The 19,785-nt window shown below is 38.7% G+C and overlaps 1 protein-coding gene across 1 annotated transcript in view; it reads right to left on the bottom strand.

Moving 5' to 3' along the window:
• LOC117483206 (neuronal acetylcholine receptor subunit alpha-7-like) overlaps positions 1–19,785 on the bottom strand; it is a 47,148-nt gene that overhangs the window by 10,655 nt on the left and 16,708 nt on the right. Inside the window, exons 3-5 of the mRNA XM_034131435.1 lie at positions 15,172–15,216; positions 7,003–7,112; positions 52–131 (exon numbers count right to left, since the gene is read on the bottom strand). Of these exons, the coding sequence (XP_033987326.1) occupies positions 52–131; positions 7,003–7,112; positions 15,172–15,216 (235 nt within the window). The remainder of the gene's footprint in view (positions 1–51; positions 132–7,002; positions 7,113–15,171; positions 15,217–19,785) is intronic.

The following is a 19,785-nucleotide window of genomic DNA, read 5'->3' as shown; positions in this document are numbered from 1 at the left end:
AAAGTTGATACTTAGTCAAATATAATATTACGAACATCTTAAGTGTCTCACCTGGTGGGATGTACTGGCAGGATCCTGAATAATTCACCAACACATTTGTATGGAAGGTAGCATCAAACCTCTCATCAGCACTACAGGGAGAGAAGAGAGGATAACACAGTCTTTAAATTGACTCAAAAGCACTCAAAACGAAGAAAATCGGAAGGATTCACTAGATAAAGCCACAAAGGGGGGATAAAAGGACCAGAGGTTTAAACAACGATTGGGAGTTAATCACAAAGGTAAAGAAAAGAGAAAACAGACGATAAACAGACGTGAGAATGAAGGTGACAGAGACAGGTAGACACAAGGGGGATTAGTGTAGATCCAGACAATTGTAATTTGACTGATCATCTTAAACAAACATAGCTGTCCGCCATCGAGACGTCCTTCAAACACACAGGGATTATACACACCCAAAAACAATCATTATCAGAGTATAAGTCATTTCCCACAAGAACAAAATTCATCCAAATATTATCATTTTTAGATAGTAACGGGCCGTCTCCACGGCAGCGTTAAAAAATCTTGAAACGCTTCTGCCCATTCACTTTGAATGGGGTGACGTCACTTTTTTTAGCTTTCGCCGAAATGCATTGTGGGCAGGCGAGCGGAGATTCTCAGGATTTTCAAGATCCAAAGTTGAACAATGTTCAACTTTTGAGGCTGAGGTGGAAGCGTCAGCCAATCAAATCCTGTGTACGCAAATCTGACAGTTCAAGCTCTAGCCAATCAAACGGCGTGTATGCTGGGAGAGAAATACCGCAGGTCATTTCCTCATATTCCAAAAAATGGAGGAGAAATTAGCGGTAGCGAATCAATCACCCGGTGCTTTATGACCAGACCTACCGGGATATAAACCGGAGGAACCAGGCATGGAGGGAGGTGGCAGAGACAGTGGTAGGTTTTCGCCTGTTTTGGGAGTTTATATCCAGTTTACTTCGGGCTTTTTTGCTTCGTATGTCGCGGGCGGGAGATTCATGTGATTGGTTGCTCGCAAAAAATCCTCAAGCTTCAGATACGCCCACCTCCAAGATTTTTTTAACGCTGCCGTGGAGACGGCCCGTAAGACCGAAGGATTCTACATCTGATAATAAGTGTTAATACACTATAATTACAAATGCAAAGGATTAAATCACTCTGCATTAAAAAAGCAGCAGAAGAAAACTATTCTCTGGCTGAATACCTTTTATATCTCTGTATCGAGGCAACACAGTCCTCAAATGCATCTGTCATCTACATTTGACACACCTTTAAAATGTGGCGAAAAAACGAAATACTTGGAATACTTATTTTTGATGCCAGGAACTGATGTCACATGATCTGTTAACATTTTTAATCAAGTTATTGTTTTGCCATGCTAGCAGTGCTGCTGTAGGGATGTTGTTTTAATTTAAAACTTCTGTACGGAAATATATTAACATCTAATGAAGGGATTCCAATTAAAAACAATTCTGAGATTTCTTGAACCGAGAGGTCTTGATTGATCCCCGAGCAGGTTAACATTTGTCGTCAGAATAGAACTATTGAATGGATTCCTAAATACATCGATTGTTCCCGCTCTGGAGGTTGAATCAGAATCAGAATCGGTATTCCTTTATTTGCCCTGCAGTGGATGAGTAATAAAGCTTTAATAATAAAGCTTTATTTATATAGCACTTTTCATACATCACATGCAGCTCAAAGCGCTTTACAAAGTCACACATCACAAGTTGAAAACAAAAATCAAGAAATTCCCCTCAGATCATCTGAATGTATATTATATTTACAGGTTTTGATAGTGTTATCGCACATCAGTGATAGTCTTTGTTGGTATGGTGGTCTACCAGGAGGCATGGTGGATAGACTGTCTGACCACTGCAGGGAGAAAAAGGAACTGTGGTATCTCCCCGTGAGAAAAAGAGGTGCACAGTGCGGACAGGGTGTCCTGGGGGGGAGCATCATCAACAGGTCCACATTTAATTTGTCCATTTGATCTAAGTACAGCTTTACAAACTACTGGATCGCAATATAAAAGCAAACAGACAAATTGACAAATGATACAGGACTAAAAACATAACCTTTGTAGAAGTAAGGAAAAAGATAAAGGTTTCCATAAAATCATTTTTCCATTCATTCATATCTGGTATAATGAAATGTTTCAACATTATTGTCCATTATTACATTTCTAAAACTTCCAGTAAGAGATTGAACGCACTGTAAGAAAGTGAGGCTTATGCCTAATCTCCTCCTAAAGGTTTTTGTAGGACAGGTGGAACATGAATTGTAGCCAAATTGAGCCCAGGAGGCATATAACAGGAGGCATATAACAGGAGGCATATAACAGGAGGAAGCAATGCAGATTGATTGCCTATACATCAATAATCCAGATCTTATCACTCTTTTCACTTAGCGGAGGCTGTGAGAAACCTTTGGAACAGCACTAATCACTTTTGTTAACTGCCTAGAATAAATGAGCTAAATGCATTTATCATTGTAATGATTTTTAAACTTCTACCTATTGATTGACCATAGATTGAGAGGCATTAGCATTTTAAAAACGTTTGGGTAACCTTTAAAAACTGAGAAGATTGAAACTTTAGCAAATCATGGTAGAACACATCAATTGATTCAGGATGAAGGTGTTGAATCCCAAAGCAATGGGATTCTTCAAATGATCCTTTTATCCTTGATGTGAGCCGTTGAATAAAAAGAAGACAAGTAATGGCCTGTCATTTACTTCTCAAGCAATAGATGTTGCAAGTACTGTAGCTTCAGCTGAAATCAGTTAAGAGAACCAACAAAGGGCCGTACGAATTGTAATCACTCGCCAAACCTATGGACAAATAGATCTTCGGAATTGATTGATTGCTGTAAGGTTGCTTACGTTGGCCAGCAGATGCATACGCGCTGATACGGCCCAAAACATTTCCTTTAGGAGAAACGCAATGCAGATGGAAAAGCGACGCAAATATAAAAACACAAAAGTGCCAAAACACATGCAAATGAAGATTCCATTTTCACAATTCTCTCAATGCAATGGCAACAACCACATTCACATGTATTCCCTTTGTAACACTATTACAGGATGAGTTAAACATCACCATCAAATATGCGTCTAAGGTGGGGCTACACTGCATTGTCTAGATTCATACATTGAAACCCTCTCTACATACAGTACAGTATATAGAAAGAAGCCCAACAGCGACATGGCTTACATTATTTAAATAAAAAACAACTGAAGCAGGACCCTGTTTCTTGTGTTCTAGTTTCCCAAGTGACAGTGCATGGTGAAATATTCAGAAATCCTGTGTGGGACGAGACACATGGTTCCTATATTATTTATGTGGATTGACGTTAGGTTTCTTTATGGTGCTGACACGGGCAGCTGTCTAACTTTCAGATCCTCTCTTTGTCCGGCATTACAGCACTTAATGTCCAAACAACTTCCCTTCTGTACACTGACGAAACAAACTCTCCTGCATCACGAAAGTTCATTATTTTGCAAATTCTCTGCAAAAGAACTAACATCAAAGTCCCTGATCTTTGGCCTTGGGTGTTGTTCTACTAACTAGCTTCAGATCACACAATATGTCTGTTATGAAGTCCCAAGGCATCATCCTCTTCGGAACACCATCCAGAGACTCCAAGAAGATCCAATACTTTGAACTGCTGTTTGCAGCATCGGCATAAATAGTCAGACATTTACTGTCAGAAATATCTAAAACTCCAACAAAGCAGCATTCAGATAGACGCTTGGGACCTTTAGTTTCTTCCCACATCCTACCCCTACCTGCAGCTTCGTCTCTTTACCAGAGCATCAGAACTCTATATCCAACAATACGGGAGTTGGGCTAACATGGTACACCTAGAAGCTCCCCTCTTTGGCTTGGCTCATAATAATAATACCATTAAGACATCTTTGTTCTAAAGGAAAAAGTAATTCAAATTGTCCTGAAAAGCCTCTCTTGAAGGTGAGACGAATTGGCTGACTTCTCAGAGGAAGGCAAGATAAGTTCGCTAACTTTCAGAAGTGACAAAGTGACATTCACACCACATTCATGCCATGTTTGGTAGGCTGTGTAGAGGAGAGATAGAGATGAATGAACAATCAGGTACAACACTATGACTGGTTCCGTAGTGTTCAATGTGTGTCCTCATGTGGTAAACCTAAAAGGGTTTTTTTCTGGCGTTTGTTCAAAATACTCCCACAGTTAAATGTTTTCTATATTTATATATATATATATAAACATATACTTCTTTTTTTTATGCTTTTTGCCTTTGTCTCTGAAGAAGTCTTGCTACTGCAAAGACCTCATTTCCAGATTGGGATCATCAAACGTTCATCTTATCTCATGGTTTAATTCTCCTTTCTTGCTTGCTTCTTTGCCTCACAAAAATAGAAATAAATGATCACACTCACGATTCACACTGCACACACACGGCATGTCAGGTTGAATCTGGGTCTGTGTCAGGACTGTATTGTTTTTATCGTTAGCGATGGCTGAACCCCCCCATAAGCTGCTTAATGTTCTGTATCATCCCTGTTAGACACTGTAGCCAAGTAATCAACTCTGCCGTGTCTGGCGTAGTCTTTCCACCATTACAAGTGTGATTCTTTGACTGCGTTTGAGGGTTATTTCAAGGAGGCGGGGAAAGCATTCAGGCAATAAAAACATTTTACTGCCCTGTTAAATACCTTCTTTTGGAGCTTGACAGTTTAATAATGGTCGGCAATCACACAACTTTTCTCCCCTGGTGCCACTAACAATAAGCAGGACTATGAAAAAAGCTGTTTTACTCCCAGGCAAACACTACTTTTATTACTCATAGTATTTCCTGGAGTAAAGTTCCTTTGCATATTACTAAGATGTATGTTTAGTCAGGCAGGTATTTTTTCAAGGATTGGTGTAAAACTGTACAGAATGCTTGCTGTTGCAATAACCTGATTATTATGATGTTACAGGCACAAAAACAAAAGGTGGAACCTACATGTGACAAAAGAAGATAAAAAGATGGAGCTTCTGGGAAAGGTACGAATATTTTCTCATTTCTTTTTTCTTTTGTCTTTCTCATCCTTATCCTTATGGTCATAGTGTTTCATGATCGTTTTTTCAGCTAAAATAACAGAACTCATTATTGTGTTTCAGCATCATTCCCAATGGATGTATCACATGAGGCACATTATGTATGTGTTGCTGTTTTTTTTAAGTATGTCACAGCTGCTTAGCAAGAGAGCAAACAAGTCTTGTTTACCATGTAGGCGGCTGTCTGTAATAAGTGCCAAAAAAAGCTACTTTTGTTTGTGGACAAAATCGGTGCCTACAAGAGAAAATACACTGGAAAAAGATCAAGCCGCTCAACTGAAACTGAACAAGTTCAGACGGCATTGTGGGTATCCATCACAGAATCACCCTAGCAACCTAATTAATTTTAACAGGCACAGTAGACTCATCTCCCTCCAAACAGCAGGAAGCCACAATGGCTGAGCGCGTTGAAAGGAAAGATGTTCAATCAGGCTGACCTCTGAATCAAAGAAACCAAAGCGCTGTTCTGGAGACATTATTTCTCTTTCTCCCCATCAAAGTCCCATTCTTTGACAATGACATGAAAAGATATGAGCTCAACCAGATGAATGTTTCTAATAAGACCTGTAGAGTTTGATATGAAGGTGAACCATCTCATCAAACATGATACAATGATAAGATGAAAATAAAGGACCAAAAGAAATGACTTCGAAATTGCTTACATATGAAGTATATTACAGAAATCTGTTGACATATCCAGCCACTTTACAGTGTTTCCAGATGACGTGTTCCTACTGGCCTTGGCAGGCAACAGATGCAAAGCTCCATGGGAGTTTTGGTTTCTGTCCTCCCAGAGGGAATCAGCTAAATCATCTCTTTAAACCAAGCTGTAACCAAGAGTAAACTTTCCTCTGGGAAATATGTTCACCCACTGTGTTGCCGGGTATCCAGAGCCCAGATGACAGAGGAATAAAAGGGAAAGAAAGATATCTTAAAAAAGGAATTGCAAAGTAGAATTTAGCAGCAAGAGCATTGGCAGGTAAGGCAATGTGCTGGTGCTGGCCAGTAGCCACTGAAATAGTTACCAACAAATATGAGGTTTTATCTATAGAGCCAATGACTGCCCTTCTCCGAGCCAAGTAGTCTCATAAGGGGCGATAATTGTGTTGGATAGACCGTGTGCGATAGAGAGCACATTTTTGTATTCATTTTGGTAGGTTAAACAGTATATTATATCAGTTTTCGATCAGTTACGCTGCACTGACTTTGCCGTTGTGTTTGTGAGAGCCTTGCTGCCCTACTAGGTGGAAGCGTTGACCTTGGCTTCGTTGACCTTGTTTACCTCTGACCCTTTGAAGCGTAACTAATCAGATGACAGCTGAATATAGCGGCACAAGCTAGCAGGGGACGTAACCATAGAAATGAAACTAACTAGCTGGTTTCAACGTAAGGCTCTGCGCCCAAACTCACGGTGAGCAAAGAGAAAAATCGCGTATCAAGTGAAAGCAGCTTAAGTCAGCAGGCTTGATTTTGATAGACATTTTTCAGCAAAAGTAGCAAAAATTGCTTGCTATCAATCTTAAATGTCAGTCTGGTGTTATGTCAGTCAATCAAGAGACAGTGAACATTTCATCACTAAAGAGTACATTCCAAAGCTTTTTCAATACTTCTTGTTCCTTCCACTCTTAAGGCCACTTTGCTTAAATGTTGATTGGCAATTTTTTGTTATGACAGATTAATATAAGATGGGGAATATTTGGAAAACTGGCTTAGTTTTCTTCATATCATTACTGTATTAATAAAAATATAATCAAATCGCCAATTTTCCAATTCACATGCATTTCGATCACCTCCATTTTTATCAATGTATTGTTGTTACGTCCGCCCCGCGGAAAAGAGGGTAGTATTAAAAGTGATAAGGTTCAAAAGTAAACATAACAGGATGAGACAACCGTACCTGTTGTAGAGGAGGATGTCTGGGACCCAGACCTGATTGGAAGGGAAGCGCAGGTTCTGAACCCCAGGGTAGTTGTCTGGGTTCCATGCAAGGTAAATGTCTGTCCAATACTGAAACAAACAACAGAGAGAGAGAGTAAACGAGGCAGATAATGAGGTGAGGACACAAAAATGAGGGCACACATGACAACAAAGTGAGAAAATGACAGAACAGGTAGAAAAATGCCAAATTCAAGGCTTGAAACTACATGTGAGACAATTTGTTGTTTTGTTGTTGAAACTATTATTAGCAATGTTCACAGCTCTGACACCAACGCTTGTTTCAAAGTGCTGGTAAAAAGCCATAAAGACTGCATGTATCATCTGAGCATAACAGCATCTCTTATACACCTATAAAGGACATCCTGGCTCTCAACAGCAAAGCAGAACTTAGTTGACCATAGCGATCCACGACAAAACCAATACAAAGTCAAACATTGTTAATCCTTAACTCTGGCTTATATTCCAAATACTGTTACACTTTGTCTCTAGCTCTGCTTAAAAAAACCTGGCAGGAAAACATTGCCAAGCCAGCAGTTGTTGGCACTGACCCTTGCACTCCAATTTGAGTCGGCATGGGTCTGTTTTCAGGAGGAGGCTCACTGAGGCCAGCATCAAAGCGTTTAAGGGCACAAAGGGTAAGCGAGTGTTGCATCTGTGCCTATTTTTATTACTTTGATAATGTGTGACCTGTGGATATTAGTGTGTATTGGACATTCATGTGAGTGTGTTACGTCCGCCAACGAGGTTATGGTTTTGGCTCCTGTTTATCTGTCAGTAAATTACTTTAAAACCCTCAATTTGAATAAAACCTGTTGGACCGGTGAAGCATGGTCCAAACATTTGGAGTGGTTCTGAATCAGGGGTCGGACACATGAATAATGCATCACTTTCTTTATTATTAAGGGATAGTGCTGCATTCATGGCTGCTGTAATAACAACTCAAAACAGATACAAATGATTTGCTAAAGCTCCTTTTCTCTGTAGGGTCCATCATCTCTACAGTTCAGGACCATCCGTGGAGCACATGAATGCACCATCAGCCTTTGCAGAGGTCAGTGCTCTCTAATATTCATTCTAATCATGTCTTTCTGTGTATGTGTGTGTAGTACACATGCATGTATAGTCACATAAAGATGGAGGCACTTATATGTTGTAGCCAAGGGGCACATCTCTATGGAGCAAACACAGACCCAGTGCTAATGTGACCATAGTACACTGGGCACATCTGTTTGTGCCTATATGTGGATGTGTGTTTGCATGAATGTGTTCATGGTACTGTAAAATGTGTGCATAAATCCGTGCACAAGGAAATCAGCCTGTGCATATGTGCCTCTGTCCATATTATTATTATAACGCACAATCCTATACTAACGTTGTCGGATTTGAACCATTTCAAAGAAATGCCATTCATCTGAAGTCTGACATATGTCTCCACTCACGCGGCTAATGACTTAATCCCTACATTTGTCATCTGTGAGCCGTGCCATTTGGTGCTACAGAGCCTTTTCTTTTAATGTTGTTCACGTTGGCTGGGAAAGCACCACTAAGAGCCAACAGAGCAAATTACAGCTCAGTGACTTTGTAGTCTGTCAGGAATAAATGTGGAGGACACCAGGCTGCGTAAGGTAACAGCTGTCTAAGAATAGGTTTGGAGTTACGTAACAGAAATGTAAGAAAGCATCACTAATTTGAAACAACTAGATTTTTGTTAAGATAGTGTGATTCTCTGAGCGCTAGACTGTGAGGGTGTTGTACGCAAATATGCAGAATATATATTTGTCCGGGGAAAAGTAACAGCTCAAGTATTATCATGCATCTCTTCAATGTCAACACAACCTTCTCCGAGCATATCTGCTGCAACTGCAAAGCCTCCTTAGGCAGAACAGTCAGTATTCTATTTAGAGGCATAATTGGATGATACAGTGTGCATGGATGATAACGATTGTGTGTTGGTATTTTTGTCAACAACTAAATATATTTAGGCTACAACACTGTCCAAACCATCCCTCGATTTAAGCCATCGTCTCGCTTTTTTTAGAAATGCTGTATGTCCCGGAAATATCTGCCTTTACTCTAACACAATGGAAGTGAATGGAATGTAATCAATGATGCTCACAGCAACAGATTATCAAAGACCCCCATCACCCCAGCCACAAACTGTTCTTTCTGTTGCCGTCTGGCAGACGTTACCGCAGCATCCTGGCAAGGACAAGAAGATTCGGAGACAGTTTCTTCCCGCGGGCAGTGAGACTGTTAAAAAATTGAACTGTTGAAACAACATCAAACATTCATCTGCTACTCAGTAGTATGTATCTAATACCTAATATATATATATCATTCCAATAACTTGTATATAGACTCGTACTGCACTATTCCACATCATCACTTTATTTTATTTTTATAACTATTATTATTTTTGTATTGCTCTTGCTCTTATTGTTATTATGTTATTATGTTGCATTGTTGGAGAAGCCTGTGACATAAGATTTTCAACTACATAATTACTCTGTAGCTATGTCAGATTGACAATAAAGAACCTTGAACCTTGAACCTTGAGATACTTTTATTTAAAATTGAATTTAAAGAAAAATTCTTAAATACCTATTTCTTTGGTAGAAACTATTTCCTGTAAAAACAGCTGATTGGAGGACTATTAAACACCACAGTAACCTATATGTGATAGATTTTGAGCACATCAGCTACATTGTACTCAGATAGAGGCAGGAATATCCGAGACAAAAATATTAAAGTCTAAATAAAACCTTTTCATTTGGACTGACCCTTTCAATGTCACTCTTCCAGAGAACGAGACAAAAGTAACTCCTAGTTCCATGAAAACCTAATCTCATAACAATTCTCACAGTTAAAAAACACATTAAATCCTATCCATTTCGGATGTGGGGCATTCATAGCCTGATAAACCTGCAGCCTAATCCTTAAATCCTCCACGTTCAGGACAGAAGAACGTATTAAAGAAGTGGCATTCTGAATAATTGATTGATTCATAACCCAGTCATCAGTCAACTCAACCTGAATGAGTTTAGGCTGCAACCCCCGTAATGTGCTGTTCTCACTGCTGGGATAAAGAGGCTGCTACCTGACTGGCCTGGTGTACCATGTTCCTGAGCAGTGTAATGCATATTGCTTGTAGCTTATTTTCACCTTTACATAATGCTACAGATGTGCTGTAGCTGAGCTAAGTAGTTTGGTTTCCACATGCTTGGATGGCAGAACAGATGTTATTTGGAATTTGACAATTAAGAGTTCAGAAGCGTGCCATTTTGTATCTGCAAGGAGCCAAGTTACGATGGTAATTTTTTTTTTGCACTGAGTGCACTGAAAAAAACGGGGAGTAAGATTTACTTAGGAAAATCGAGGTAAGAAAACGCACTCAGAAAACCTAAGTACATTTAACAACGTATATTTCAAGTAGCATCTACTTACAGTTAAGAAGTGTTTGTTACTAAAGGCACTTAAGTAAACTTTACTGTCACACTCAGTTTTTGTAAGTACATTTGACTTACTATTGCATAGTAGATTTTACTTAAGATTACATTTGCATCTTATTAAAATATTTGGCTTTTCAGGTTGTTTTTACTTGCTATTCTTATCTTTTATTTAATAAATATGTAGGTAATATTGAAATATAATTATTAAGTATCATCAAATGCAATTCTTATTCAATAAAACTGTTTTACACTAAGGCTACTACAAAACATGAAACAGTAGACACTTTTAAACAACACATTTATTTTTGTTCTGTTGTCTGATACAGTACATGCCATGATTAATCTACAGTTTACAATGATTTTAACAAATACTGCACATACATCCGTTAAACTAAACAAAGCAGGCACAGAAACACATTGATAGACTGTCACTCAGAGGTCGTACACTGTAAGAATACTCTATTACAAGTGAAAGTCTGGTAATGAAAATGTTACTTAAGCAAAAGTATAATTAGCTAAATGCTGTTTGAGTATTACACGTACCCTGTAGTAAAAAATCCAATATTAACAAACAAAAACTTAAAGGTGGGGTATGTAATTTATTTCAGAAACACTTTTTGTTATATTCCATGGAATGCTCTTAACATCCCGATAGCAATGAATATATTAAATGCTTTGACAATAAATACATAAAAAAATGTCATCTGTGGAAGCCGTGGCGCTGTAAAAAGCACGACCAATCATTTTAGCCAGCCCTGCTAAAATAACTGGATGGCCTACCTGCCTGTCAGCCTTCCATCTGTGCACAAACTTATCTCGTGCCCTCATTGGTCATGTGCGCGTTCGTGTGTGTTGGAGGAGGGGCTCTGTAAGGACGTGGCAGATTTTTTCCGGTTGTGTATTTTCAAATTCTAGCGCACTCGAGCTGGTTTCTCAAAAATTACCTACCCCACCTTTAAGTTCATTGCATGGATGATGTCCGTGAGCAGAAGGCAGGCGTTCACCAAACATTTACACTCATCAAGCCCCTCAGATCCCTCGATGGAGATGGACACGTTGGGAGGTGTGGCGTCTTCTTTTGCTGCACTTCATGGGGGACATGGAGCTTCACGACACACTCAGCATAGTCCTTTTTTCGACGATATCTTTGCCTCCATTCTGTCAAAACATGTAAATCAGTGTTAACATACAGTACTGTAAACTTTTCTGTGAATTTACTAAGACTGATTGGGTTGAGCTAGCTATTTAATTTAGTATTTAAGTAGCCATTGATTTTACATGTTCTTTTTAAGCAGAGGGGATGGGGTAAGCTTCAAAAGGTTCAAAGGGCTTTATTATCATATGCATTAGCTACAGTGTGGATATGGGAATTTATATTAACTCTTATTTGTTACGGTCAAAGTATGACTACAAGTAAGGAAGCTCAGTTTATTAAATGTTTGCTTTGTTCCCAACAGGAAGTAAACCTGATTAAATAATTGGGTTCTACAGGCTCAAACTATCAATTCTCCTGAAAAACACATTTTGAATCAGAATATTAAACATTGAAATTGAGTAAGTTTGAAAATATATAAATATTATACAGTAAAATTAGATTCCAATGTACTTTATCTAAATGTTAACTTAAAAACTGGAGACTGAAGAGGTTTCTCACATAATGGCAAGATGTACTTACCTTTAGAGAATAGAGATATTCATGTACAAACAGAACAGCAGACACATTTTAACACAAATCAAGCAGAACATTTACCTGGTTCTCTTTAATCAGCTCCTCTGCAGACTCTTCCAGAAGCTCCATCAGGCGGGAGGGCGGCTTCCGTCTAACTTCAACGTGGTGCTGTTTAACAGACATGTCAATTATTGTAGCGAACACACATAACTGTAAGTACAGAAAAATATTGGAAACAAAGATTATGCCTTAACTTCAATTTAACGTGCTACAGAAGGAGACACCAACAGTTACACTTCTAATAAAGTAACTCTTGTCCCAGTAGTCTTCCTTCACCCCTCTCCTTTAGGCTGCAGTGAAACAGGCCACATCACAGACTGGCCCACAGAGCGGCGTCCATGGCAGTGAATGTGACATAGGCATACCCTTTTTTTAGGAATCTGGTGCCGCTATCTGTCTCAGTGTACACAGGAAATAAAAGCACACATGTGCATCACACACAGTCGGATGAATGTGAGTGAATTGACTTGACTCCCACAGTAAAGGAAAACTCAGTTTGGCGCCACACTGCTTTACTACCGAGCAGCATTTGAAAATGTAGCGCGAACACCCCCGAAGTAAAAAAACCTCTCTGAACTACTAGTGCCCAACTGCCACATTTTTTATTCAAAACGGTGAATTTCGCCAGCTGTTAACTCATTTGAAGCAACTACTAAACCACTAAGTATTATATTGTTGTGTGTGCCTCGTCCATGAAAGCAGGCTAAATTAGCTAGCACGCTAACAAGCTAAATTGCTAAGCTGAAACACTGTTTGTTTGGTATCCACATTAAGCTGACACGCTAACAGGGATGTACAGAGTTAATAAAGTACAAAAATATACTTACATGATTCAAAATCCACGAGTATTCATATTAGATGAGGGTCCATGCTCTCTTCTCTTCAACTGGAACCGTATGCTTTTTTTCAAATGTCTGTACTGTGCGCAAACTCCTCCGACGGAACCACAATGCAGTTCGGTAAAGCGTGACCTCACCCCATTCAAAGTGACGGCCCGTCCACAGAGCGGCTTTGGAAAAAGCTTGCGGGCTGGCATGTCTGAAGCTCAACCAACAACCAATCACATGAATCTCCCGCCCCTGACACACAAGCAGCGGTTTGATTGGCTAGAGCTTGTACTGGCATATGATTTGATTGGCTGACGCTTCCACCGAAAGCTTCAGAAGCTTCAAAAGTTGAACATTGCTCAACTTTTGCAGCCTGAAACGCCAGGAAAGCTCCGCTCTGCTTCCCACAATGCAGTTCGGCGAAAAGTGACGTCACCCCATTCAAAGTGAATGGGCAGAAGCGTTGGAAGAAGCTTCCAAAGCCGCTGTGTGGACGGGCCGTGAATGGGAAGAAGCGTTGAAGCTTCAACGCACGCCGCCGTGTGGACGGGCCGTAATTGCCCAGGTATATTACTAGGTCAACCCATTACTTTAGTTAACATTTACTTGGTGCTATGATCAAAATGAAGATACAAAACTACTTGCAAATTCAAGTAACACATTAAATAAAAGGAGAGATTTTGAGTAAAAGAAAATTATTAGTAATTTCTTGTATAATTTAAACACATAATCATAGTAATATTTACTAGAGCAAAACATATTTTTATCAGTGTGTCATTGGAGATAGATGATTGGCGTTTTATTTAAATCCATGGGGCTCAATGTCCGGTCAGTCTGTTCGTGGACAAGTGACAGGTTTAGACTTAAACTGTGATTTCCTTGGCTTGTCAGTGTTTATATAATTCAATGCAGTATACATATTCACTACTTTGACTTTAACAAGACAGTTTACTTTGATAATTGACGTTAAACTCATTAGCATCCTAGCTCAGCTGTGATGAAGTGTTTTCTCAGACGTGCATGACAAGGTTCCATTGATTAGACTTCTCTCGTGGATCGCCTGAAGCCACAGACTTTTTCTTTTACCGTCTTTTTTTCTAAGTTAAAGTAAAGAAAAAATTGTAACTTCTGATCTTTTTTTGTTTGACATGCAATTCCTGATACAGCAGCTTTTAAGTATGTTCAAACTATTTTTTCTTCTTTGTGCCAATTCTTAGTTTTCACTTAAAAGTGTGCAGGGCCATCATTTCAGCTGGTGATGTAGCGCTGCTATCCTCTCAGCATTATCACTTTAGAAGGTTGTTCCTTTCCAGAACAAACAACACAGAAGTAAAAGTTGTTAGCATGTTTAGCTAGCTAGCTTATCTAAAGCTAAAAAAGCATTACATAACTTTCTGAGGCCAAGATTTTATCACAGTTAATGTTAAAAAACAAATCCCTGCTTCCTATGAAAAACTGAATCTATTACGTACTTGTTTTTTAGCTAGCAAATTAATGGTTGCCGGCTAAAAATGTTTGTCCAAAATTGTTCAATTACGAGTAGTATTTTTGCACCGTTATTGTGCAATAGCTAAATAATAACAGGGTTAACAACAGCAACTACATTTAAAGGCTTAAAAAAGCAAATGAATGTAACCCAAGGAAAAGTATTGAGAAATGATCTTAGAAAACAAGATTTGCTGGCTTGATAAAATGTTTTTATCTACGTTCTAAAGTGACAAAGCCTCACACTGACAACACAAATATGTATTATGCTACTGTTAAGTATAATAAAAGAATAAATAAACCTAAAATAAAAAAGGTTGACAGAACCATTGCCTTTAATTTTGTATGAAAATAACAAGTTTGACAGCACCGTCGAACACTAGCCCTTTGTTTTCTATTGTCACATGAGGCCCTAAAGAGTCACTGAAGTAACAGAAACAGTTTCTGTACAAAACAAAAGGTAATTAGGTGCAGCTCAAAACGGGCTTCATGCCTTCAACAGCAGTTAGATGTGAACATTAAAACAAAAATAAAAAAAGATGGCAGAGCCCACAGGATACAAACATAATGTCCAAAAATACACCAAATGACGATTACAACACAGTGATCACACAAAAGTGCTCGGAGAGGAGACATACCATCTGCAGCCAGGCATTTGTGATCATCACCTGGTTCTTTTCATCCTAGAGGGGAATGGGAGGAGAGAGGAAGAGAGAATAATCAGCAGCAGGCAGCCAGGCTTAGAACAGATAGTGAAGGAAGGGTGAGAGAAAATAAAAGATAAATATTCCTGGTAAACATTGGGTGAGATTACAGAACAGATCGGCAATAAAGTCAAACTGCGGCCCAGATAACTCAGAGCGCAGAGAATGACAATGACACACATGAATACTTTTTTGGCTTTTACGACACCCTTTTGTCTGACGTACGGAAACAGAAGACATGTTTTGCCATTTAAAAATAAATGATTGCTCGATTGCTTGTCCTTTGGTACCGTGCTTACAGCTTTTTCCAAGAACTGCTTATACAAACAACTTCACACTCGACAATGAGCTTCTTTGAGTCCTCAGCAATTCACCAAACAAGTGTGAAGTAGATCAGATGGTACCACTTTACAATAAGACTACCCTTATAAAGGATTCATACAGGGTTTATAATTAGGTTATTAATTAGGTTGTAAACACTTTATTAATCATTAAGAACCATTTATAAACCAGTTCTAACATAGTTTTCATACATCAACACAGGTTCACTATTTGGCAAGATGACTAAGCCTTATATTGGCTACCTAGCTTACTTCGTCTTCTTCATCAGCCAGCATCCTTGGTATCTGTTGTTCACCGAGTTGATTCCCCCCCATCCATCTTGATGTTTCTTGGCATCTCTTTATGACCATTTATTTATGAGTTACTAACATTTATAGTTGCCAAAAGGGAGCCTTATTGTAAAGTGTAAAACACATTCCCATTTTTTAATGAGTTACTACCATTTCTAATTTAAGTTATATTAAGCCTTAAAGTTATGCATAAATTAGGGCGTGGTCACATTGAGTGACAGGTCTGTCCAGTGACTGCTGCTGTTAGCTTTCCGCTCTGCTAGCAGCTCCGTGATGCTACAGGGGCTCTGCCTGCTCAACTTATCCGGGGAACATAACTTGAATTCGGCCGTGTTTGTTGTGCTGGTGCCTTGTGGACTATTCTTCATGCTTATATCGGACTATTGTGACTCGCTCTTTGGTTAAAACAGACGGTGCATGAATGCGGTTTTGCGGTTAGTGAAATTCGATTACTTTATTTATGTGTTGCTTATGTTTTTAGTCAGCTAACGTTAATGAATGTTAAGGCTTGGGTTAGCATGTAAGCAAGTGGTAGCTACATCTGTGCTAACGATGCTAATCGTAGCCTCCAAGTTAAAACGTAATAGAGAAGTGTTGAGCATTAAGTGGGATAATATTGTAGAATAAACGGCTTCTGTTTGAGGTTGGTAAAATAAGGTCATCCTTGTAAGTTAGAGAGATATTTTATTAGGTAGGTAACTTTATGCATTGATAAGGTTAATTTAAATTCGCTATGCTCGATTATGTAGACAAGCTAACGTCAAAGTAGTGTTGAAGAGCGGCGTAGTGTATGTGAAATCAACCTCACAATAAGATGTGTGTACATTACAAATAATAATGTCATATTTCAAGATGATTACTTAGATATTACAATATGGTTGGTTGAGCTGGAGTTCATTATTGAGTTTACACGTTAACGTCACAGTCATCTGAAAAGGAACCCAAACCTTGTTCTTTTTATTAATTGTATTACCAAATTGGTATCAAATAAATAGTAAGCATTGGTAATACCAATGCTGATAAAGTAAAATATTTTATTTGAGTATTTGTGTCTGGGAGAAGGTAATGTACCCAGTTCCTATTTTCGGCAGTTATAGACTGGGCTTTCTTGTACAAGAGAATACAAATAAATACAAAAAAATCAATATGGACCATTACTGTATAATTATCCTTAAATTATGTTATACAATGCACCTAATAAACAAGTATGGCATTTTGAAACATGATGTGCAACAATTGTTACTGTAATTTGTGTGCATTTTGTTGTTAATTAAGATGATGTTATGATTTCTTTTTTGTTAGTATGCACGTGGACGCTTTGGACATACCTGGAGAAGGAAAAAATGGGTCTTCGGAATGATGGGAGTAAAAGACAAAAGGCGGAGACTAGTGTTGAAACTACTGGAGAAACGATCAAGATGCCACCTTGTCCCTCTGATTAGATGGCATGTTAAGTCAGGAAGTAGCATTATTAGTGATGAGTGGCGGGCATACAGGAGAGTGCTGAGTAACATGGGGTGCAACCACTGCACCATAAACCACAGCAGGTGGTTTGTGAACCCCCAGACTGGCAGTCATTCCCAACATAATGAAAGAGCTTGGTCGACCGTCAAAGGACATGTCCATAGACTGACAGGAAACCGTACAGAGAGTTTGTTGGAGGAACACCTCAAGGTTCTTGAATGGTCATCTTGGCTCTGCTCACCCTGATGGACTGCTTGGACGCTTGTTCAAGGATATACACAAAGCCTTTCCAGTCTGAGTACCATTATTTCTTACCAGGTCTTTCATTTATGTCTGAGAAAAGCTCTTATGTTTTTTCTTCATGTGTGAATAAAATGTTTTGCTTGGCACTCTTGCATCTTACTTTGCATTTCATGTGAAAAATGTGTATTAGGTCAGCGTGAATGTTATAACTCATTCATAAATGGACATGTGTATTAAACTTAAAAACAACGCACCCTTTCAGTAGTTATAAATGTTAGTGACTCATCAATAAATGGTGATTTGTTTCACACTTTACAATAAGGCTCCCTTTTGGTAGTTATAAATGTTAGTAACTCATTCATAGATGGTCATAAGAGATGCCAAGAAACTTCAAGATGGAAGGGGGGGAATCAACTCAGTGAACAACAGATACCAAGGATGCTGGCTGATGAAGAAGACGAAGTAAGCTAAGTAGCCAATATAAGGCTTAGCAGTAAAGATAAATGTGGGCTCACTATTTGGCAAGCAACCGGTCACAGTTGCCCTGTTTATCTCATGTCTTATAAAAGCTTATTAATGATTTATAAAGTGTTCACAACCTAATTAATACATTAATTACAAACTATTCGTAATCCCTTTATAAGGGTAGTCTTATTGTAAAGTGGTACCGATCAGATCAATAGTTGATGGAAAAACTCAGAGGATAGATGTGAAAACAAGACAATATTTGAGTTAGATGAAAGACAAATAAATCTGAATCTGGTTTATCACCACCCAGTTCTTGCATGCAAGTAATTTGCTCCATTGAATTGGTGCAAAACATTAAAGGGGCCCTATTTTGCTTGGTTTTCAGGTTTGTATTTTGTGCCTCTACTGTGACATGTTTACATGCTTTTATGTTCTGAAAGCTCTTTATTTTTCTCATACTGGCTGTATCTCTGTCTGAAACCAGAGCTCAGTCTGCTCTAATTGGTTAGCTGGCTGGCTCTGTTGTGATTGGTCAACCACAAAACCTATAAAACACTGTACAGGAAAGGGAAAACCCCAACAAGCATGATAGAGCCCCTTTAAATTAAGATAAATACAAATCTAATGAAATGATCGCAAAGAACAAGAAACATACATATAGTATAGAAGTAAAAGCCAATAAATACAATATATCTTCAGTTCAAAACGGAAAAGCTGGAACAGCAATGTACTGGAAATAGTCAGTGACACTGAGCAGAAAGGATGCAGCACTCCCAAAAGAAGATGAGTTTACAGTTATTTCTGTCTACGTCATTCGAAACAGAAATAGGCAGAATCAGTGGTTCCAGCTGTGCTTCATATTTCATGAGGGTCAGTTCATGGTCAAATGTCCGGAGAGAGAAACAAATGGGGAAAAAAAAAGTTAAGAGAGGAGGGTGAAAGGAATCAATGGTGACAGAGACAGAATCAAAACCGACAGGCTGACTTCATGAATTCATGAGGCAGCGAAGAAGAAAAGATAGAAAGAAGCCAGAAGGAGAGCCACGAGGTAGAGCTGGGAACGGACATCTTTAGAGTCTGTTTGGCACACTCCTACATGACAGCCACAAGTTGTGCCCCTTGTTTCACTCTGGTACGCTGTGTTTCTGACATTTTGCCTTAGCTCTAAAGCATCTTTCATTCTCTATTTCTATGCCGAGTAATCCTGTTTTATTTTCATGGAATCAATTTCACTTTTAGCTGAACACTGAAAATTCAACCCATTGGAAACTTTCCCTTTAATGTTATTGTGGTTAAATCAAATCATGGAATTTGCTCACTGTGTTTCTATTTCTCACGAAGACCTAATCGGCAATACGGTGTTCATTCTCATCACACGTTTTCCTTGGTTTTCATTCTTATCACACGTTTTCCTTGCTTTTCATTCCACTTCTTCTCTTTCAGGAGACCATTTTGAGATGTATCCTGAAAATTCAACTTTTTATTTGAAAAGAAAGTCACTGAGGATTTTGCTTGGATTGGACCTAAAGGTAGTTGAATTACTGTTTTCAATAGTCTTTAATTAGGAAAGCCATGTCGACGCTTTCTAATAATCAAACTTGTGCAACCATGAATGTGTCCAATGTAAAGGTCTTTAAAGAGGAAATGTGTTTCTGATGAAGTGTTTTTGCAATGGTATTACAATAAATGAGATTACAGGGGATAAGCCTTTATTATGCCACTTTAAAATGTCTGCTAGACT

Source organism: Trematomus bernacchii, unplaced genomic scaffold (genome assembly GCF_902827165.1).
Source record: "Trematomus bernacchii unplaced genomic scaffold, fTreBer1.1, whole genome shotgun sequence".
NCBI classification, from domain to species: domain Eukaryota; kingdom Metazoa; phylum Chordata; class Actinopteri; order Perciformes; family Nototheniidae; genus Trematomus; species Trematomus bernacchii.
The sequence above is the reverse complement of the archived record's forward strand: the minus strand, read 5'-3'. Positions and strand labels throughout refer to the sequence as shown.